The sequence below is a fragment of the Lepidochelys kempii genome, chromosome 15 (genome assembly GCF_965140285.1).
Source record: "Lepidochelys kempii isolate rLepKem1 chromosome 15, rLepKem1.hap1, whole genome shotgun sequence".
NCBI lineage: Eukaryota > Metazoa > Chordata > Testudines > Cheloniidae > Lepidochelys > Lepidochelys kempii.
This window is the reverse complement of record NC_136394.1, coordinates 17,666,173-17,689,315: the sequence shown is the minus strand read 5'-3', so window position 1 is coordinate 17,689,315 and position 23,143 is coordinate 17,666,173. Positions and strand designations below refer to the sequence as shown.

General features: G+C 39.8%; 2 protein-coding genes and 1 long non-coding RNA gene across 9 annotated transcripts in view; 2 read left to right on the top strand and 1 right to left on the bottom strand.

The window, feature by feature from the left end:
- GOLGA3 (golgin A3) overlaps nucleotides 1-10,625 on the top strand; it is a 38,352-nt gene extending 27,727 nt beyond the window's left edge. For 2 of the 4 annotated variants that reach the window (XM_073312450.2, XM_073312448.2), the window contains exons 18-24: nucleotides 546-662; nucleotides 835-974; nucleotides 2,294-2,426; nucleotides 2,668-2,790; nucleotides 3,659-3,823; nucleotides 4,945-5,108; nucleotides 6,122-10,625. In XM_073312450.2, coding sequence (XP_073168551.1) covers nucleotides 546-662; nucleotides 835-974; nucleotides 2,294-2,426; nucleotides 2,668-2,790; nucleotides 3,659-3,823; nucleotides 4,945-5,108; nucleotides 6,122-6,329 — 1,050 coding nt within the window. In that variant the 3' untranslated portion in view covers nucleotides 6,330-10,625. The remainder of the gene's footprint in view (nucleotides 1-545; nucleotides 663-834; nucleotides 975-2,293; nucleotides 2,427-2,667; nucleotides 2,791-3,658; nucleotides 3,824-4,944; nucleotides 5,109-6,121) is intronic. The other 2 variants (XR_012155013.2, XM_073312449.2) reach the window with 2 other exon arrangements.
- LOC140898542 (uncharacterized) lies at nucleotides 9,290-15,600 on the bottom strand. The gene is made up of 2 exons (XR_012155014.2): nucleotides 15,392-15,600; nucleotides 9,290-14,216 (listed from the first exon to the last, which is right to left on the bottom strand). It is a non-coding gene; the product is annotated as an uncharacterized LOC140898542 (long non-coding RNA).
- ANKLE2 (ankyrin repeat and LEM domain containing 2) overlaps nucleotides 14,797-23,143 on the top strand; it is a 31,523-nt gene continuing 23,176 nt past the window's right edge. For 2 of the 4 annotated variants that reach the window (XM_073312451.2, XM_073312452.1), the window contains exons 1-3: nucleotides 14,854-15,167; nucleotides 17,960-18,448; nucleotides 22,024-22,218. In XM_073312451.2, the coding sequence (XP_073168552.1) occupies nucleotides 14,948-15,167; nucleotides 17,960-18,448; nucleotides 22,024-22,218 (904 nt within the window). In that variant the 5' untranslated portion in view covers nucleotides 14,854-14,947. The other 2 variants (XM_073312454.2, XM_073312455.2) reach the window with 2 other exon arrangements.

Here is a 23,143-nt window from a genome sequence, read left to right as displayed (position 1 = left end):
AGTTGGGGCAGAGGTAGAGAGGAAGATACTCTTCCTCCATCTCTGTTGGAACTTAGAGAATTCTCATGTTTTCCTCATTCCCCAGTGCCCTTGAGACTCTATCATGACAACAGTTCTTCCACCCGAGGGAGTCCACTTAAAAGCATCATTAGACTCTCAAGGCCATGCAAGTTGTGCAAGGAGTGGCTCTGATCACCTCACTAGATAAGGCATGTTTCTACAGTGCACCCAGCTCAAGGTGCAGGTAGGGGGAGGAAGTTGACCCAAGGTGTGTGAATGAATGATTAAAATTATACCTAAAACCAGGGATGATATTTTATTCAAAGCCAGCCTTTTATAAACCCTAAACCTTCATTTTTTAAAAAACAGTTGACACTTCATGTCTTACACAAAACTACATGCAAATGAACAATAGCTCTCTGGTCAGACTAGGCACTACTGCCTTTTTTTCCCCTTCTTCCCCCACCCCTGTGCCCCAAAATTTCTGCACGTTGTGCACAGACCCTGTGTTCTGCCACTGAACCTCTGGTTTTGTGATACCATAGGTTCAAGCAGTCCTAAAGCATAAAGAGGAGGAGGATCAGCAAATGAAACAACTTATTCAAGCCTTACAGACTGCCTTAGAAAGAGAAAAGTCAAAAGTTAATAACCTGAAAGAGCAGGTAAGGGCTCAGATTCTGCTTTATTACTTCATAAGTGATTTAAATACAAAATATTGAATAAGTAGTAAATTCTGCTTTATGTGTGCGTGTCTCACCCGTGTATCATCTCTACCTTTTAATAATCCTATAATACTGGTCAGATGAAGAAAAGCTGTCTATTTTGCATCTGTAGGTTGCGGCAGCCAAAGTAGATGCGGCACATAACCGTCGTCATTATAGAGCTGCTGTTCTTGAGCTGAGTGAAATTAAGAAAGAGCTCCAAGCCAAAGAACTGCTTGTCCAAGCCCTTCAGGCTGAAGCGGACAAACTACAGTAAGTATACAATAACATATACTAAACACTAAGTTTCTTAGAACAAGGTGAATAAAATGGTTGCAATCTATTAAGAAATCTAAGAACAACTTACGTATTTGAATTTTTGGTTTTGGTCCTCTGGTCCGTGTGGAATTAGTCCTGTCTGAGTCTTATCACTTGCCACAAGTGTGCACTGCTTGCAAAAACACTTCTATTTTCTGTCTCATGATTCTTGTACTGTATCTGGGATACACTTTCTTCAGACCATCTCACCTGCACTTCTTACAGTTTTGATACAGATGAACCCTGCCTCATATACTAGATGAGGTTAACACTCTTCTCAATATCTTGACTCTGTTGCACTTCCCTTTTCCATATCCCTGAGACCTTAATTGCAGGATGACCTTGATAAGCAAATGAAGCTTCAGCTGACTATCTACTTTTATGGTATATACCAATTTGTTTTGTTATGTGGAAATTTGAACTGGCTGCTTGCTGCTGAACATACTGGTTATTCCATCATGTTCCAGTGTCTTCAGAATGCAGGATGTGAAAATTTGAAGTACAAGACCTCAATGAAGCTGCTTACAGGATTTTGAGCTTTTTGGAATGATGCTTTTTTTTTTTTTTTTTTTTTTTAATGTCAAATAATTTAAGGCTTTGTCTAAACACACGTTGTACTTCTTTAACTATACCAGTATAGTTCCATCCACTGTGGATGGAATAGTTTATTCCAGTATGAGAAGGGTAATAAGCTATGCCAGTATAAGCACTTTTATACAGGTATAACTGTGACCACATTAAGAATTGTACCCGTATAACTATTTTGGTAAGAAATCACACCCCAGCTGAAATAGATATACCAGTACAAAAACTGTGGGTAGACCAGGCCTTATTCCTCCCTCCACCATAGAATTAACTTGTCATCTCACAGCCTCAGTCCTGCAGATAACACTGACATCAATGCCAGAATGGATCAATATGGGAACTGCTTCTTTTAAAATATCCTACTAACAGCTTTCCCTTCGTATGAAATATTATCAGCCATCAAGACATATGTCAAGAAGTATGTAGCTATATATCAATATATCTATCTTACTGAAATTCTGTCTTTTGGCTAAAATCCAGGGGTGAGCATATAGACAAAGCTTGTCAAAGAAATAGTTCACCAGACTTTGCTGCTAATTTTATAAATCCTAGACTATTTTGTGCCTCAAGCTGATGATCTATATCACGTACTGTTAAATATTTCATTTTATTAGCCATATCTGTTATATTATAAAGAGATAAAAATACAGATAATGGCAATTTGAGGTTTTCTGCCACTTCCGTTCTAGGGTTGAGGATGGGAAACATTCTCAAGAAGTATCACAGTTCCAGCAAGAGTTGGCAGAAGCCCGGTCTCAACTCCAGCTTCTACAGAAACAGCTGGATGAACAACTTAGCAAACAGCCTGTGGAAAACCAAGAGGTAAAAGCTTCTAGTTAATTCCTTACTCCCATACTGAATATGTCTTATTCAGGAGCATGAAACAGAAGGTTTAATTCACATCTCACCTGAACAATTTTTGCATGATTTTCTTTTAATCAGCAGTCTAAAAAGTGGGAGATGTTTACGGCAAATAAGTAACAATTAAAATACTCATCAAATTTATGATTGATTGCTCCTGTAATGAATTTTAAGGTGGTTTTTTTTTTTCCTCTCTCTGTAGGTTGAAGACCTCAAATGGGAGGTGGCACAGAAGGAGAGAGAAATCCAAACGCTGAAGCAGCAGTTGGACATGACTGAGCAACGCAGTCAAAAGGAGTTAGAAGGAATACAGCTAGTATTACAGGTACTTGAACTGGCCTGTATGACTCTGATAGACAGGTGTTTTCATTGAAGAGTAAATCTACAATTGGGGAGGAGATACTTAGAGGGATACTGTAAGGTTAAAAAGCAAAGTACTGTACCAGCGTTACATATAAAACTGTAGATGATTAAAACTGAGAGACTTTTTGAGATTTATCAGTTTCCATTTCATTATTGTGTTTGCTTTTTGTACTGAAACAAGCTTGGACAAGCAGCATAGGCTAGTCATGTGTTTCTAATTAGCTTCACTTTCTGGTTCTTCTGCATGAACACAATGCTGCTGTGCCCAGTTGGCAAATAATAGCAATGGAGTGAGATGGAGGGGTGGTAGTTACTATTGAAATTAAAGAAATGATGGAAACATTTCTTTTGGGTCTTGTCAAAACTTACTTTTTACAAAATCTAAATCTAAACTTCACTTCAAGAAACTTCAAGAAACCTTGCACTGGTGAATTATCAAACAAATGACTTGATAGGAATAGGTACTGTAGGACTTGTACATAATGGTTTAAATGATGCCAGTATCTGTCACTGCAAGAAGGAGCAAGAATATGTCGTTTAAATAGGTTGTCCTACAATACTCTTTCAGAAGGTAATACACTGAATTAAATGTTTCTGGCTTATATTAGTGGCATATCCCACACTGGCATCTGACTTCAGAATTTAGCAAGTAGTTGAAATATTTAAACTAGTAGAATATATAAAACTGCGAGAGTCATTCAGCTTGCAATTTAATGGTTTTTAGCAGTTAAAATATGAACACTGTACTAATAAGCTGGAATTTTCCACTTTAGACAGTTTCCCTCACACTGTTTTTAAGCTTCTTTAATGGTTAATTTTTCATTCTTTAGAATATCAAGACCGAGTTGGAAATGGTGCGGGAAGATCTGTCAATGACTCAGAAGGACAAGTTCATGCTTCAGGCTAAAGTGACTGAATTGAAGAACAGCATGAAGACACTGCTGCAGCAGAATCAGCAGCTGAAGACTGACCTGAAGCATGGCAAGATGAAGAAGGTATTTAAGTAGGAAAAATACTTTGATTATATCAGGGTTCTCATGAAGTTATGCTACAGAAAACTTTGTTCCCAATTAATTTTAAAATAATGTCAGAATTACACGTGGGGATCTGTGGTTTTCTTATTTTATAAACAGTATTCCTGGGGGATTTGCTGGTTTGTAAACAGGGAGTTCACTTATCTTTCAACAGAATATCTTTCTTTCTGTGTATTGAAGCATCATATTGCATTCACATGTTGATTCAGTGCAACAAACCAAAAAAGGAGAGAGAGAAATAATAAACGGTGGGCAAATCTTCACTCCTTTAGATAAGCCCTTAAAAGGGCACCTGCTTATGCAGTCTGTCCAAGTCCTTTCTGGTCTCTTTCACTCATATTTTCAACAGTTAATGGCTTCTTCACTAGTTCTCATATTTAGTACTTATAAAGAAAGGTACTCTAGCAGTGAGTCTCTCTCTTTTTTTCTTCTGCTGACTACTTAGTAAGAGAATCTTTCATGGACCAACTCCCCTTTCCATCTCCCAGTACTTGATTATCAAAATATTTCACCTTGAGAACAGCAGGAAGGGTTCTGCAGGTCACTGGTGATCCACTGATTACAGTTTGAGAATCAGTGCCCTTCAGTGTAACCCAAAATGTCCAAAAGGATTTCCTTGACCTATGCCAGTATTTTGTCTGAACTGGCCTCTTGAGTAACATTCTTCCCCCCCCCAACCCCCCCGTATAGTTAAACTTACCACAGAGGACCAGGGCAATTAATTGAATGTCATACTGTCTCAGTTGCCTATTCATCGGTCCCTTAATAGTATGAGATCTTGACTAGAGACTATCCCTCTTATCTAGTATATAGAACTGAAGAACCTTTGACTCCACCTCACCTACCTGTCTAGAATATATTTGTTTACTCACAAGTATGACTGACAAACTAGACTGATTCAGTCTGTTATGTAGCTGAGTCTACTCTGTGAGTAATCTTCTATTATCCTCTGAACTCTGACCATTATGCAAGTATGTGGATATGGAGCAGGATTTAACACTGTTCCTATGTGGTAAGAGTGATGTCAGGGAACATGTTTTATTCCGTTTCTGTTTGGGTTTTTTTGTTTTTCCTTTAAACAGAAGAAGGAACTGAAGGGAGAGACTAATTCTTCAAATCCTGTGACTCCAGTGAAGATTCCTGACTGTCCAGTACCTGCCGCACTGCTAGAAGAGCTCTTGAAACCACCAACAGCTGTGAGCAAGGAGCCTTTGAAAAACCTGAACAGCTGTCTCCGCCAACTAAAGTATGACACTTTTTTTTTAAACCACATGTTATTTAATATTAAAAATATTCTTAAAAGTCTGCCACTAGTCTGTATCTGGAAGGTGACCCTTGCGTTAGTTTTCTCTTTGATGTGCTGCCTGGATTCCTGTCTGCTATAGAATGTTTGTTAAACATTTTCATTTTTGTAGCAGTTTTCATATCTCACCCTACAAAACTCCCAAGTGAGCTGTATTGCTAAGAGAGCTACACTCCCTCCCTATCCAAAGTAGATTCTGGGACGGCAGGTTGATTGTGTGTGCTAAGGTTTTTGTCTGTTCCTTATTCTGTATTGCTTTCTTCCCCTTCTTCTTCCACTTTATAGCATTATTTGCTCTCTAGCATATCAGTATGTTAGTAAAATCTACATCCAAGTTGCTGTCATTTAGCTGCTTGGGAGGGTTAAATGCTTCCACTGAGGCTACAGTTCTGCTTCATGCCTGACCAGGGGGATGTATGGAAAAGAGCACACTGCAATGTTGCCCTCTCCCTTTGGACTAAGTGTATCCTCTCCATGTTGCTCCCAGCCCAGGGATTAAGAATCCTCAGTTTCTTGGAGACTTAGGCTATGTCTACACTTCAGCTGCACTGCTGTAGTGCTTCAGTGTCACTACAGCAACAGGAGGGATGTTCTCCCATCACTGAAGTTAATCTACCTCCCTGAGAGGGTAGTAGCTAGGTTGATGGGAAAATTCTTCTGTTGACCTAGCGTTGTCTACACCAGGGGTTAGGCTGGCTTAACTTCATGTCTCACGGGGCTGTGAAAAATCCACATCCCTGATACATTAGCTATGCCATTGTAAGTTTTCAATGTAGACCGGCTCTCAGTTCTCCCATACATAAGTGCATTGTGTTTCCATTATGCTTCAGGTAATTTTGGGTAGATATCAAACCTCAGAAATGATTTAGTCAGTGTTTAATCATGCCTTTTTTTTCCCTGTGAGACTAACTTTCAACTGATGATACTTCCGCTTTCTCTCGCACCATTTTCAAAAGGCAAGAAATGGACAGTCTTCAGCGTCAGATGGAGGAACACACCATAACAGTACATGAATCGATGTCTTCATGGACTCTGATTGAAGGGCAATTAATGGACCTTACTTCTACCTGTCCTGCAACAGCATCAGGCGAGCAGGAAATTCCTGCTGTGGACATAAAAGAACAGAATCACAATGCTGGTGACAAAGAAGCATTGAAACAATGACCGTTGTTTTTCATCACAACTGCTTTAAGCGTGTACAAGAATCTACCATTATTTATTTGTTTCAGTGGATTTCTTTGTTAAAGGCAAAAGCAGAGCAAATGAATGGTTTCAAGGAATCAGCAAAACATTCACTGCGGACCATGCTGTATTAAGGTTTCATATGAAACCATCCCTCACCTCACTGAATTAGGTAAATCCATGTTGGGGACAGATGATAAATTTGGCCCATTTATGCGCATAGGCAGAAATTCAGAGGAAGGATTAAAAAAAATCTGAATTATTATTAGAGATAGGCCAAGAAGATAGTGTTAGATTCTGGATCTGGATTTGTTTAATTTAGTTAAGGGATCACTGTAATCTTGCAACATCAGATTATCTCAAATTTTCCACCATTTTGGGCTGCATCCACATCATATCTAGAAAAGTAAGACTTTTTCCAGTTCCAGCCATAGGCACTGGGTCAGGCTTGGGAATCTGAATCCAAAACCTCCACCCTCTTGAGTTCAGGCTGTAGGTGTCTGGATTTCAGATTTTGGTTCAAGCCTGTCTCTAGTTATGGCAAGCACGATTGCCCTGTAGTAAAAGAAATCGACTATAAAAGTTGGTCAGTGCAGACCAGTAACTTTCTTTGGCAATGTTTGCCCAGGACATTTTCTGGAGTGCCTGATTTCCCTCTTGCATTCTCAGGCCAGTAGGGAGCTTTGTTTCACTGCACAAATGCTTTTTTTGCACCTTTTTAGTTAATTTCTGAAGTAGACATCCCTGGTTCAGGGTATGTATATAAATAATAATCATCTGACCTGGAGTGTCTGTTTTAATATGCTTATACAGTAAATTAAGATTGACATGGGTGTTTTTGTTACTGCCATTGTTTTAATGTTTGACATTTAAGTTTGCTGTTGGAAAACATTGTACATAGTCCTTAGGGAAACTAACCCAAAAAACCAGAGATTTTACAAATGTAACTATTTTATTTGTATCTTTTTAAAGACAAAATGATATGCCTATATTTTTATTTGCATCAGCTTTAATTTTGTTTCCCTTTTCTCATCCTGCCTCCCAAATAGGTGCACATTGTTCATGCATGGGAGCTTTGGCACTACTGCAGCCTTCCTTGCAGAGGCACCCTGCTCAGTCTAATGCAAGATGGCTGAAGCAGTGGCCTTAGATTCATTTCTCCTTTGATCACATCCCTGTCCTGTTGACAGTGCGGGGACAGGTCATCCCTTCCTCATTCCTCTAGAGGTAACACGGATGCTTTGTTTTGCCTACTCTACAGTCTGAATCGCACTTTGCCACATGACAAACTTGCATCTAGAGGAATCAGTGGATGCTCACATACAGACATGTACTTTTTTGTTTTTGTTGAAAGATATAGAAAATAGGGACAGTTGCATGCGCTGTAGTTTGGATTTTTTGACCAATCAATACCAGTAGATTAATTTACTGAAAAAAACTGATGAGGTTCTCGTGAGATAAGGATTGTTTGTTACTTAGGTTTTGCATTTACTGAGACACGTTATCATTGTTATCTCTGTTCTGCAGATGGTCAAAATCCATCTTTTTCTAGAAAGGCAGTTATCTCTTTTCTTTGAGAGGGCTGCTCTTTTGCAATATCTTTATTTTAAAACAAACAAATTTACCTTCTATGTAAAATTGTAGTTCTCTAAATCTCTTTTACTCAAGCTCTAATCCTGCTGAATAGTTTGTACTGTCTAAACTGACTGTGAAACTCCAGTATTGGATTATACCTTTCTTTTTTTTTTTTTTTTTTTTGGCTAAAATTAAAATATGAAGGACTGATATTAAAGTTAAAAGTCAAGGATTTCAGGTTTGAGAGGGAAGGAATGGTTTAATGTGGCCTTAGTTGCCAATCATGTAGGGTTACTGAACTGTTTTAAAAAAAAAGCTTTACTGACTCGCCCAGATGTGCTAATATTTATATACTACTTAAGTCTTATTTTACAGAGTAAATGGTACGGAGTAATTTTGCTGCTGTTCATGTCCTTTAAGCTACCTGTATATTGTGCTCTAAGAGGAAAAAATAAAAATACTGTCTTGTTAATTGATCAAGTTAAAACTACATAACTAATATATTCAGTGCAAAAAAATGTATCAAATGTTCAGGTTTTTAAGTAAAATACCATTTGTGCAGGTTTAATATTACTGTTCTGTGTGACAAAATGCATTATCTACAGGTTAAGAATCCATTATGTTTTAATTTGTAAGTTTGGCATCATTTGTACAGCCAAAGCATTTATCTGAGATTTGTATTGTACTAGTTATCATAATGCACCCTTTTTCAGGGCAGTGCTGCATCTTTCTTATGACTGCTAAAAGACAATAGAGCAACGTACCTTAAGTGTATAGTTTTCCTCTTAAGAAAAGAGATAATTATGTTAAGTTGTGAGATACACAAGTAGGGCCATCCTTATGGAGGTGTGGGGCCTGGGGCAGAAGTGACAAATCTGTCTCTTCCGGGACTGACTGTGCCGGCCAATCGCGCCAGCCTGTGGGGCCCTCAAAGCGCAGGGCCTGGAGCAGTCGCCCCATTCACCAGGGATGGCTCTGTACATTTGTTATGTGAAAATTGAATTCTCCTTTACTCCACCCACCTGTCTCTGAGGGTACCCAGTTTCCTTTTTTAGACTCTTAAGATATCACACTTCTTGTTCCTTTAATTTATATTCACCACCCTTTACAAAACAAAAACAAAACCCATCCTCTGGACCTAAAAGGGGTGGATGACACTTGAGGGTGCTAAATCCTATGAAGTGCTGAGGACATCCTTCTCCTAATGAAGTCAGCAGGAGTTGAGGGAAGTCAGCATGTCCTAGGAGATGCTCAGCACATTACAGATTCAAGCCTTCACTTTAGAGCCCTTCAATCTTATTCCTTAATTCAGAGAGGTGGTGATTGTGTTTTTTAAAAGGTTCTTCCTTCCACCCTGGGGTTCAGCATAATGTCTCCACAGCATTCCCAGATCTCTTGTTTCTCAGGCCAACTAGGAGTGGGAATAAAAACCCTGGTCCCCCCTGCATGTATAAGAGCACTGACAAATAATTAAGAAGAAAATTGGTGCCTCATTAACATTGGTGTGCTTTTAGAAATTAAAGGAATAATCTCAAAGGGATCTATTTTTGCTGTGGTTTTGCACTGCAATAGAATGTAATTTCTGTGTATGTTTCCTCACTCCTAGTAGTTGCTACTTCCCCAGCCAAGTTTTAATGATGAAAGAGAAATAAATGTTGCTGTATTGTGAAAAATTTATGAAGTGATAAGGTGGTAAAGTCTGCTGCATTATTTTTCAAAACCATGTATTTTTTTTTGAAGAACCTTTCCCAGTTGTATGTTTAAAACTATGTTGGAAGGATGCTTCTAGAGTTAGTCTCTGGTGTTGCATTTTGCATGAAGTTTAATTCCATTGTCTTCCAGGTTACTTGGAAGTTTTTGTGTACCACATTAGGTGGTCAACTCAGTCCTTCCTCTTCTTTTGAAAAGAGTCTGATCCCATACTCTTCACTCAGGCAGTACCCCTATTGAAATCTGTGGGTGTTTCATGTGTGTAAGGAGTACAGTATAGTGCCCAGAATGGAAATTCTATCTAGGGCATATACATTCATGTATTGCAAATTTCTCCTCATAGAATTGAGATTCAGTGTTGTGAGTGTTTAACTGCAATTAAGCTATCCCACAGAGTGCATTGATGGTGATTAATCTGGTCAATATAAATTTGATTAAAAGATGGCAAATTCACTATTGGTTTAATAGATGCACAAATTGGTGATGTATGTTTATCTTAATTTTGGAAGTGAGGTGTGAATTCTTGCATGTCATACCCCCAGTGACCAGACGCCTTTTTTATGGGTGCAGTGTTTTCATTATGAAAGCAGACACAGCCCAGAGTAACCATTAACGCTAGCCAGGTAGGATATGATGACGTTTAATTCCCAATAAAACATGTATCAATCCAGTCATGTGGGACCTTCTCACTTAGGAGCAGCCTTGTCCCTGTTACAGATGCAGAGATTTCTTGGGGAGGGAAACATTCTAAATATTGTAAAAGAAATGCTGTCATGTTTTATACGTGATTTTCAGTCATCTGTCTAATTCAATTGTATTTATAAAAACATTGTCATTTCACAAAGTTTCTGAGTGGATAACCCAGGGGAGGGAGGAGTTATACTATGTACAACTAATGATTATGACCTTACAAAGCATGTAATTAAAAAAATTAAGATGTGCATAGGAAATCTTTAAAACTTTTTTGTGCAATAAACTATTTTTGGTAAAGGGTTTCATGTTTTTACTTTGATCGTGAAATAAGTACACATTTTTCAGTAAACTTTTTTATATATAAAATTCTAAAGATGCTGTACAGAAACTTTTTAAAAAGATCTTTTTTTTTTAAAGAAATATTGTATATTACTTTACAATCAATAGTTTAAATGTTTTAAGATTCATTGTAATTATGTTTCCATTATATTTAATTTATTGAGCGTGTGCTGAACATGTCAGGAATGATGAAAGATAAGTGGGGTGCATCTACATTTGAAGTCAAATGTACAAAACTAAACAGTGGGGAAATGTCATCATGATTTTAATTTAAATTCAGAAATTTGAAAGCAAAAGAAACTAATAAATGACTGTACCTTGCTTTCAGCATTAAACAGTATATGTTAAAGGGACATTGTCAACCTCTGAAGGCTTCTCATTTGAAGTTGCACACGCTGGCTGGTTTATTGTACAGTCATACCTGTACAATCCCTATAAACTCTCAAGGTAGATATGCTGTACGTGCCTTGTCCATACAGGTCCTATCATTAACTGACTGGACTGAAATTGTCCTACAATAATGTTTTTAATATGATTACAGGTCTTACAGCTGTGCTGGCCAGCGTGAATGAAGCTTAACATCACTTTTTTTTAAATGGTGTACTATTCACAGTGGACAACAGTTACGTTTACTAAAATAATTTTGAATGGCTCTCAAAGAATACTTTGATTCATGATCTGTCCACATTGCAGACAGAACCATACATTTAATTAAAAACTTTGTTACAAGATTTTTTCCTAGCACATCACTTCTGTAACACAGACAGGACCAAACAGTGGGTGTAGTTTAGAGTAGACAATTTATAGTACAAAAATAATTGATAGTAAAAAAATCAGCTTTCATGATGAAACATTGCCCTAGAAAACGAAAACTTATTTTCTACATTTCTCTGCCAGGTGCTTAAAATTTTTAATTAGATGTATGTTAAAATTAGCTGGTAGGAAAGGGAATCTAAATTTAATTAATCTGTCTTCACCCCTCTCACCCCTTTTCTGTTTTTTCCCCTTTGGCTCACTTTCCCATGACTCTACTAATGATGCACACTCCAAGGCACTCTGACACCTCAGAGAGGCATCTGGTCCAAGCTATCTGTATTTCAGATTTATATATGGGAGACCAAGCTAGAGAGCAATGTCATGAAGTGGGTTAAAATTCAGCCTTGCCTCCAGCAGAAAAACCTTGGTTCGGTGATTGGCTCTTAGAGGGTTACTGCCCTCTGAAGTGGGTGGAGACTTTTAAAATGGTAGTTTTATTTTAGCGAAAGGATAGCTGAAAAAACACAAATTTACTTTCTATCTAAGAAGAGCAAACTAAAAACAACTGTAGAACTATAAACTCAATCAGAGCCAGACACCACTGAGTGGTCAGGAGACAACCAGACTCCAGGGAAGTTTATCAATTCATCTGGTAGCCCATTACCTGCAAAGTGAACTCCACCAACTAGCAGGTCAAGTAAACTCTGAGACATAAGCCAAAAGTAACCCCATGTCCCTAGGAGTCCACCATTACCAATACATTGTCCACAGCCAGCTCCAACCTTTTTTTTTTTTCAAGTTCCTCCTACTGCCTTGCTGCTTTTATGATACTTAATAAAACAACAAGCTGTATGTTAGACCCTTTTCTGAGTTTCATGCAGTATCCAGTCTTGTGCCTGTCTTAGAGAGTAAGCTCTTTTGGGCACAATTTGTTTACATTTTCTGTTTTATCTAGCTCAAGTACGTTGTTGGCATGGAAACAATCACTGAAGCAGAGTAGGGCTTCTAAAACTAGTGGAAGAGCAGTGGGCAGCTGAGAAAGCTACCTATGCCCCAGGGGACACCCACCGCAGTATTTTCTGAAACAAGACCTGGTCTGGTTCCAAATATAACATGCATCTTGAGAACTACAGAAGGGCGGGTGGTCAGATTCTGAATATACTATAAATGTAGTAACTGGATAAAGGAATACTTTTTCATAAAAGTAATAATTTTGCTGAAATACAGGGCTTCTTCACCCATCTGCTCATTTTTAAATGGCTGAGTCACGATTAGTGCTGTTTCTTTTGACTATTTTTAAAAATAAAGTTAAATTGTTTATCTGCATAACTTTTTTGTGGTGTTACTCAGGGATGCTGGAACAAATGTTATAGTGGGGGTGGTGAAAGCCATTGAACCAAACTGTAAACTATGTCTATAATGGAAACCACTTCAAGCCAGGGGGTGCCGCATCACCCCTAGTCCAACACCTATGGTGTTATGGATTCCCAAGTTCTTTGGGATCTAGCTGCTAATCTGGCAGAGACTCATGGCAGCCTTAGCTGAACATTATCAAGGGCTGGACTACACCACTTCCACAAGGACCAAATTTTGTTAACTGAGTGACAAATCTTCAGAATGACAGTACAAAATAAAACTGGAAAAAATCTTTCTAAAGATTTTAACAGAAAGTTCTTAAAATAATGAAAGTATCAGTGTTAGAACAAAGTGTGATACAGCCATGCTAGTTCCAGAGTGGTAGCCATGTTAGTCTGTATCAGCAAAAAACAAAAACAAAAACGAGGAGTACTTGTGGCACCTTAGAGACTAACAAATGTATTTGGACATAAGCTTTTGTGGGCTAAAATCCACTTCACTGGATGCATGCAGTGGAAATATATATACAGAGACCATGAAAAAATGGGTGTTGCCATACCAACAGTAACGAGACTAATCGATTAAGGTGGGCTATTATCAGCAGGGAAAAAAAAAACTTGTAGTGATAATCAGGATGGCCCATTTCAAACAGTTGATAAGAAGGTATGAGTAACAGTAGGGGAAAAATTAGCATGGGGATCCGATGAAGTGGGCTGTAGCTCACGAAAGCTTATGCTCAGATAAATTGGTTAGTCTCTAAAGTGCCACAAGTACTCCTTTTCTTCATGGGGAAATAGTTTTTACTTTGTGTAATGACCCATCCACTCCCAGTCTTTATTCACGCCTAATTTAATGGTGTCCAGTTACAAAACAGATTCCAGGAGGGCAGCTCCAGGCATCACTGTATCCTACACAATCCATGAAACACTTGTCCAAATCAACTCACATTTGGCAGGAAAACCCCCTATTTTGTCCCCTACAACTCAACCTGCTATGTTTTGAGGCTGACAGGGCTGGGGGGAAGCCAGGGGGCAGAATTTAGGCAAGGGAAAGGGTGAGTCTAATACATACATAGTATGTCCACATCTTGAATATTGTGTGCAGTTCTGGACACCCCATCTCAAAAAAGATATAATTGGAAAAGGGCAACAAAATATTAGGGATATGGAACAGCTTCCACAGAGATTAAAAAGACTAGGACTGCTCATCTTAGAAAAGCGATGACTAAGGCAGAATATGATAGAGAGCTATAAAATCATGAATTATGTAGAGACAGTGAATAAGGAGGTGTTATTTACCCCCTTCACATAACACAAGAACCAGGGGTTTCACTCCATGCATCTGAAAAAGTGGGGTTTCTTTTTTACCCACGAAAGCTTACGCCCAAATAAATCTGTTCATCTTCAAGGTGCCACCGGACTCCTTGTTGTTTTAGGCAGCCTGTATAAAACAAACAGAAGGAAGTACTTCGCACAACCCGCCGTCAGCCTGTGGGACTTGTTCCTGTGAAGGCCAAGAGGATTCCGGGGTTCAGAAAGGAACTAGGTCCACCCATGGCTGTTAGCCAAGCCGGGCAGGGCTACAGCTCCAAGCTCTGGGTGTCGCCAAGCCTCTGAACTGCCAGACGCTGGGCCTGGACGACAGGTGATGGACGGCTTGAGAAACTGCCCGGTCCCGTCCCTTCTCTCTGAAGCACCTGGCGGACAGGCGCAGCCCACGCGAGCCCCGTCATGTTTTTTTCCCACGCGGCGGCGGGGCCGTGCGTTGTTAAATTCCCGTCAGGCAGTAGCCTGGACAGCTTATTATTGTGCGCTCTGCTTTCCCGTCAAGCACTTGGGCAGGACTCAGGAGGTGCAGGCGGGAGGGGGAGATGATTTCCTGTCAGGCAGCTCCGTGAAGGGGGGGGAAAGATCTGGTTTTTTCCCTCAGGCACTGGAGAACACAGACCTAATCTGGCGGGTGGGGTCCTTGTAAGGCCCCCTGGGGTGCGGCGGGCGCGATAGCGGTGCCCGCGCGGGGCGGGGGGGGGGAGGGGTAGGAGGAGGAGACGGAAGCCGGGAGGCTGCCTGAGGTACCGTCCCTAAAGGGCGTTTGTTAAGGGAGTGCCCGGGATCTGGCGTGAGGCGGGTGGGCCGAGCTTGGCCTGGGCCTGGGCTTGAGACGGAACGGGGATGGAGCGGTGGGCCGGGTCGGTCTGGGGTTCCCTGTGGGGGGCCGGCGGGGGCCGCTGGCCGGGCTGGGAGCTGTTGGCCGCCTGCGCGGTGATCGGCGTGGTAGGCTGGCTGCTCCGCTTGCTGGACAGGAGGCCGGGCGGCCGGAGGGCGCCGGGGCCGCTCCCCTCGCCACCTGCGCTGCCCGGGGGGAGCCGGCGCTGCAGTGGGAGCCGCCCAGGTGAGAGACTCTGGGGAAGCCGGGAGGGGGAGCGTTGCCTCCAGGCCTGCTGGATGAACGGCCGGGCTCTGGCGGGGCAGCAGCCTGGGGTAACCGCCCCCAGGGCCCCCGCAGATCTCGGGGCCTCCAGGCGCTTCTCCCCGGTTCTTCACGGGCCCTTTCTTACTCGGGCAGCCGGTCCCTGCGGCTTGCCCACCGAGCGCCTCCCTCACCCCTTGTCGGACCTGGCTCCCCTGAGAGCGTCGCGGCGTCTGCGTGTGCAGCTGCTGCTCTGCTTCTCTTCTCGCCGAGCCTGCCACACCCTTGCTCTTTGTTGTGGGGCTGGCCTGCCCCAAACCTGCCTCCAGACGCCTTTGGCTAGACTTGCCTGCAGGCAGCATTGCTGCTTGTGCCGCCAACTCCCCACCACGTGTTATCTGCGCCACCCCCAGGGATCATTCTCTTTCCAACGTGTCCCTTCCCTGTTTTTCCTTTCCCATCTCTAGATCGTCTCCCTCTCGCGCGTTGTGTTTGCCCAGTGTTTTCTCAACATCTTGTCACTAACCTCACCCTAGTAATCATCTGTCCTTTTTCCGTCTAGGCTCCCTCTTCCCCACATCTTATCGCAGACACATTTTCCAGTATATTTTTTACCACACACGTGAGTGTGAGACTCTTAGGTGCCATAGTAATAGGCACTTTAGAAATACCCAAAACACAGAGTCCCCAGTCATACACACTATTCTTCTGTTGCACACACATCTTGGCTACTTCTTCACCTGATTTGTAGCTAAAGACAGGGCTGAGTTTTAGGATTGTGCAGGTTTTAAGGAGGGAGGAATTAAATGATCTCATTGAAATACTTGTCTCACAATGTTTCTTAACATAATGGAGAGTCTTTCCGAAATTAATTCATATGTATAGCTGTTGCAGAAAACTGAAAGTTTTGGCAAACTGGGTGGGTGAAAAATGGATTTGAAGACTAAGGGCAGGTCTACATATACAGTGGTGCAGCTGTGCCTAAGCAGCTGCAGCACGTCTGGTGAAGATGCTCTATGACAATATGAGCTGCTGTCCTGTTGGCATAATAAAACCATCTCCATGAATTGCAGAAGCTATGTTGGCAGGAAAAGCTCTCCCGCCAACATAGCGCTGTCCACACTGGCACTTATGTTGGTGTAAATTTATTCACACCCCTGAGTGACAGAAGTTCTGACTTGTAGAGATAACTGCAGTGTAGACATAACTTTAATCATTGCTTGAAAACACAGTGCTTAAAACAATTTTAAAGAGTAGTAAAAGCTGCAAAAATGAAAACCTTTTTTGATTTAAAAAAAAACAGAGGTGGGGATTGTGTCTTGATGCAATGGTATGCAAATACAACCTTTTAGATCTCCAGTTTTATTCCTACCTTCTGTCAAATAGGGACTTCGCTTTTGATAGTAAATATGACATAAATGTGACCCATACCAGTTGGATCTATTTATAATAATGTCTCAGCTTCCTCCCCAAAATAATTATTTAAATGTGTTTAATGATATGGTCACCTGAGGTGAAGTATATATCAGTTTAGTTGTTCATAAGCTGAATATTTTTGGTAAAAAAGTGATGCATCAGAGAGCGGGGGTCGGCTTATAAACCAAAATTTGATGACTTTAAACTATGAAATCATTGAATTGAATATCTAATACATTGTCGTTTTGTTTACTTGGAGCGTCTGCAGGCATGGAGCCCCTCAGTCCCCTGTGGCCACGCGCCACTTCCCGCAGCTCCCATTGGCTGGGAATGGCAAACCACAGCCACTGGGAGCTGAGCGGGCTCCGTGCCTGTAAACGCTCCAGGTAAACAAAACGTCCCGACCCGCCAGCGGCTTACCCCAGCAGGCTGGGAGCCAGAGTTTGCCAACCCCTGAAATATAGGGTTGGCTTATGAAAGGGTCATACAGTTTTTACTATTTTTACCTATCCATCTTGGGGTGTTGACTTATAAACAAAGGGGCTAATGATTGAGTATATACGGTATTGTTTTATGATTTGTGCTCTCCTTGCTTTCTCACCCCAAGGTGCTAATAAGATAGATATGTGGCAAAGTAAAGGGATAGTTTAGTAGGGTAGTTGCTGTTTAAGGAAAAAATTCAGAGACCAAACAGCATGACAATACAACTGAATCTTAGTTTTCCCTCAGAAACACTCTTCCAGACTCTAGAGTAGGAAAAAGCTGAAGTCTTTATGGTATCTTGTAGTATGCTGTGTGCTTATTTTTAAAGCATGTGTACCATTTAGCTCCTACAAACTAATCACACATTTTAAGTTTAGTTATGGTCTTCAGAGTCAAGTCCCATGTATGGGTTTTTATGGTAAGAAATGTAATAGTTTACACTGAGATCATATTTGCTTGCAGCCTCTGCTTCTTGACTGAATGTGGAAGTGTGTAACAGTGGAGGCTATTCCTGTGGTAAGAGAATTCCTGTGCTACCCCCATAACTTTGAGATAGACGGGTTGGAGGCAAAATGAAGTGTCATTGGTGGAGAGGGAAATCTGGCAAAGTGACCAGTCACACTTCCAGTTGTTTGCCCTGAGAACAGGGAGAGGAGAAGAGCCATTTTAGTTTCTAAAAATTGTTTTTTCCATGTGTTGACTGGAAAAATACTATACTGTCTTTTTGCAACCTACATAGTTCTCTCCTTCATGAGCAGATAACTAAAATAACTTATGTCACGCTTTCCCTTGCATTTAATAGAAAATATTTCAATAGTCAGAAAAAAGCAGAGTGTTTGTAGCTACAGTTGATGTCACTTTGCATTTTTTTCCAGGTGAAATAACAATGGATACTATATTGTCTCGACTGAAGCAGCTAACGCCAGATGATCTTAGAGAAGAAATTGTGAAAGCTGGACTGAAGTGTGGACCCATTACCTCAACCACCAGGTTTATTTTTGAAAAAAAATTGGCTCAGTTTTTGTTGGAACAACAAGGAGGGTTGGAGATTAATGCATCCACTCTTTCAAAGAAATCTTCTGAAAACATTGCATTTCATAGTAGCCAGTCAGAAGTACAAAGAGCTTGGAAATCTACTGCAGTGAACGACAAGAGTCATGTAAATGTCTCTGAAGAGGGAGACTTTGGGTACAATATGGGCCTGAATCCCCCAGAAGAGGAAGTTGTAATGCACAAGACCTGTTCTGCATCAGTCTGTGGAGGAGTAGATGTTGATTCGCAAATAAATGCTCAGACACCATCTAGAGATCCTCCTCTATACTATGGCGTATGTCCAGTTTATGATGACATACTGGCAAGAAATGGTAATTACATTTATAATTTCATATGTTTGACTATTTTTGAAGGTCAGAGATCGCATGTGCCTTTTACATAACATATTACAAAAGAAAATAATGTTTTCCAGCTGGTGTATTCCTTTTTTAGGTATATGGTGTTATTACTCCTGAGGGGAATTCAGCATCAAAAATTAAAAATTCTGCGCACAATATTTTAGAATTCTGCATATTTTATTTGTCAAATAATGCAATATAATAACACCAGTTTCAATTATTTTGGTAATTTATTTAGACTACAATACGTTGGATGGGAATGGGGAGCACTGGAGGAAATCTCTAAATCCCCTTTGTCTAATAGTAATGTAGCTAGTTTTGACCCTTTATTTCTAGTTATTAGTCAACAAATGTATGGAGACATGCTCAGTATTACATCATAGGCAACTAAAGCACAAGTCAGGGCTGGGGAATCAAATTCAGAATTTATATTGGCTACTGATCATCTTTAGAAAGGTTAGGTAGTAAACAGTTCATGGAGCGCGTTTTGATGTCTAAATTTTTGCACTGAAAAATTTTCCTCAGTTCGAATCGCTAAAGCACCAAAGCATTTATAAGACCATACTGTCGTTTACAATAAGGATCTAAAAGAAAAGGAGTACTTGTGGCACCTTAGAGACTAACCGATTTATTTGAGCATAAGCTTTCATGAGCTACAGCTCACTTCATGAAAGCTTATGCTCAAATAAATTGGTTAGTCTCTAAGGTGCCACAAGTACTCCTTTTCTTTTTGCGAATACAGACTAACACGGCTGTTACTCTGAAATAAGGATCCATTACACCACTCTGGCAATGCAAAGGAGCCTTAAAACTTTTTACTCCTGGGAGTAAAATTCCCCCAGGAGTAAACTTTTACACCTGTTTTATGCTTCTGGGGGAATTCACCAAGAATGGGAACAATTCACTAACAACAATGGGAACAACTAAGCAGGCAGGATGCTACATTATGCTGTGCCTGAGGGGACAGAGCCTGCCTCATGCCTACCTCCAAACACCCTGAAGTCCTGTCCCTCCATGCTGGGCATCCAGCAATAGTGAGCCAGAGGGACAGTCTCTCTTGTTTGCTCACATGCCTGCAGGGGATGGGGTGGGGTGGTGAATGACATCTCTCCATGCATGCCCAGCTGTTCTCCCCCCACCCCACTGATTTATGTCTCTGCTGGCTGTTGGGGAGGGGTGGAGTGACTGTTCTTGCAAATTCCCTTTGCTTCCCCTCAGAAGTCATATTTCTGTAGGGAAACAAAGAAATCTGTGGAGGACATGAGTTTTGCACCCATGAGTATCTCAGAACTCCCCCAGGAGTAAACTGTTGTATCATCATGAACTGAGATAGCTAAGAGGACACTTGGGCCAGTGGAGCCATAATGTGACCTATATTGCCTTTTTGTTTTATCTGTTGTCAACATTCATGGCATTCTTTGTTTAATTTGGATATTTGTACTTGTTTAAAACAATCACAGCAAATCAGTAACCTGGCAGTTTGGTGCGGGCTCAGCATGAATTTAGATAAACAAGAAGCTTACAGTTGTAAATGATTATTAGAACATTGTTTTTAAATTATGAAAATTTTCTTAGTAGCACTTTACAAAAAACTAGAATAATGTGGTTAATTTGAGATTAGAGCAAATCTTGTTTCCCTGTAATGACCAACCATTGTTGCTATAGGAGTGATCTGGTGAAAGTTTTCATTCTCTTTTTGTTTTCTTCCCTCCCCAGCCAAAATGCATCCGAGAGATTAAGCATTTTGTTTCAATGCAAGTGGTAATACCCATTTGAGGGAATGGGTATAAAAATTTGTTATGAAAGGTTTAATGTACATTCTGAGACTTTCTGAAGATATATAGTTTATCTTCAGCTCCTAGTAGTGTAGGAGTTTAAGTAATTGAGAATGTACTAAATAATTTATATAACATTGTACATTTATATTGTACTTTACAATACAAATACAAATACTTTACATTGATTAACACATTATTTTGCCCCAATGAACATAATGTAAGTTATTTTGTAGCTTCTTCTGGTCTGTGAAACAAGAATTGTCCCAAGGTCTTCATATATTGTTTCAAATTTTCAGTGTTAAGAATTTATAAACAGGACCCTGTGTAAATCATGATTGATTGATTTTTTTGTTTTGTTTGCCATTTACAGTTGTGAATTTTCTAAAGTATTGAATTTCACGGAATTAGTATGGAATTAATTTTACAAGTAAATTTACTCAATTTCAAGGATGGAATTAATTTTACAGATAATGTTAATAAATTTTGATGTTGTCCTTTTTTAAACAATCATGGATTGGAGACATTTTAATTATTTACACTGGACCCTACTTATAAATTCTTGTCTATTTTTAATTCGATTGGGATCTGTGTATGAGTTCGTAATATTTTTTTAATGGCAGTTTGCCATTATTTTGGAGGTTTTACACTGTTTGCTTGTTTGAAGGTTTTGTCTAGAAGTGTTGGGGGAAAAAAACAGTAAGCATCATTTCCAGTGTATAGAATCATGGTTATAAGTCATTCCACTTGTTCTACCATAACAGCTGGCATTCATGAGCACCCCTACTAGATGTCACTCAGGTGAGAGAAAAATGAGAGAAATGATCTTCTCTCACTTTTTACACCACCTATTTAACAGGAACAAAAAAAGCAATCAGAAAAAGAAGCAGTCAACACTTCATTCAAAAAATGTAGGTTTTGAACTGATGGCATCAGTAGTTTTTATTACCAAGTTCTATGTATTCCTTCACATCTCATAGCCATGTGATATCCTAAGGCCTAGATCATATAATTCTTTCTTTTTACTCATTTGATGCAACCTAAAATAAGATATTACCAAATTTCTCAGTTCTAAGATGTCAAGAAAACATTTCAGAATATCTTCTGATAGAAGATAGGGGCTCTTACACTTTGAAGCAGTGGTAATTTATTCCTCCTCAAGAATGTCCTACTCTTTATGATAAATCCAGTGTCCAACAGAACAGAATACTACTTAATAAAAAGCTTTGGACACGGTGGAAGGTTCTGTGTTGGGAAGTCTTCAAATTATGACAGAGTCACTTTTATAGTAGATCTTCCTATACAAAAGAATATTGAAAAGAATTTATGACTATTAATATGTTAGCTTTCAGTCTTGTTTTGAGATATTTATATCTCACTTGGTGAAGATGGTAAGTCATCTTTTTAAAGAGAGAGTGATGCTCTTGTGCTATTAATACCATTGCGTCTCTCCCTCTAGCAAAAGTTCCTGAAAATATTGCAGTGACACCACACATTATGTTCCATTCAATCTGGCACTGGTTGGAAGTGATGAAATTCTACCTATCTAGTTTTAGAGGTTAAAATTTATAAAGGTCACTTGCAACACTAGCAGGTATGTTCTTTATTACAGATTGCATCTAGTATACCATGTTTGGTAGGTAAACACAATGTGGGAACAAAGCTTGAAGGGCAGATTGAGAACTTTGTAATCTGATTTCCATGATTAAATTTGACCTTGAAGTGTGGTGTTATGGAGAGAGCTTAATTTTGGTTGTACTGTTTCTATTCCAGAGAAAGTGCATGTTTATGATGATAAAAAGGAAGCTCTGCAGGCTGTTAAGATGATTAAGGGCTCCCGATTTAAAGCTTTCTCCAACAGAGAAGATGCTGAGAAATTTGCAAAAGGAATATGTGATTACTTCCCATCTCCAAGCAAGTCATCCTTATCTTTATCTCCAGTGAAAATAGGACCACTATTCAACAGAGGTGAGTAAAAGCATATGTCTGTGTAGACTAAACGTATGCATCATTGTATCATAACTTTTTAGGAGGTGGGGGGAGAGTTTTGAAATCATAGAACTTGTGAATCAATCTGATAGCAGATGAGCCCTTCACAAATGTAGAGTGCAGTGTAAAGGTTTCGAATTTCTTGGAATCTTACATTAAAATTTGTTTCCAAGCTTTTCTTTAAAGTAAAGGAGATCTTAACCCAGAATTGTGGATCTTAATTTAGTCTAAATGGGACTGCTATCATTGTGTATAGAGAAATGACAGCCCATGTTTAATCTGTCCATTAACATGAGAAAAAGCTAGAAATATGCAACAGAAATCCTATCTCTATTCCTTCTATTTGAGTCTGAGCTTTACCTCAGTTAAAACACTACTCTGTCAGCCTGAGAGAGGAGAATTCTGAAGTCTCCTGCATAGTGAAGGTAACTGTTTCCTAGAAACTCAAAAGACCAAGAATTATGTTCAGAAACAAAATAAAATATATTTTTGGTACATTGGCAACTGTACTCCTTTTCTTTTTAGTAATGGTACTTGTGGCACCTTAGAGACTAACCAATTTATTAGAGCTTAAGCTTTCGTGAACTACAGCTCACTTCATCGGATGCATTACTGTATCCTAAAGAATGAGCATGGAATCGGGTTGGAGTTGTGGAATCTATTGAAAGTTGGCTGTTTCTTGATTTAAGACGAAGAGAAAAAGATATTTTTATTATTTGTATTGAGTAGTGTCTCCGAGCCCTAGTCACTGTCCAGGACTCCTTGTACTACTAGGTGCTGTACAAATGCAAAAGATCTTGGCTAGATTTCCTTCCATTGTCTTCCGTTGTTTTCAGTCCAATTACCATAAAATAAATTGGTCTTATTCAGAGTTGAGTTCAGTCATGCAAAGAACCACATGGAT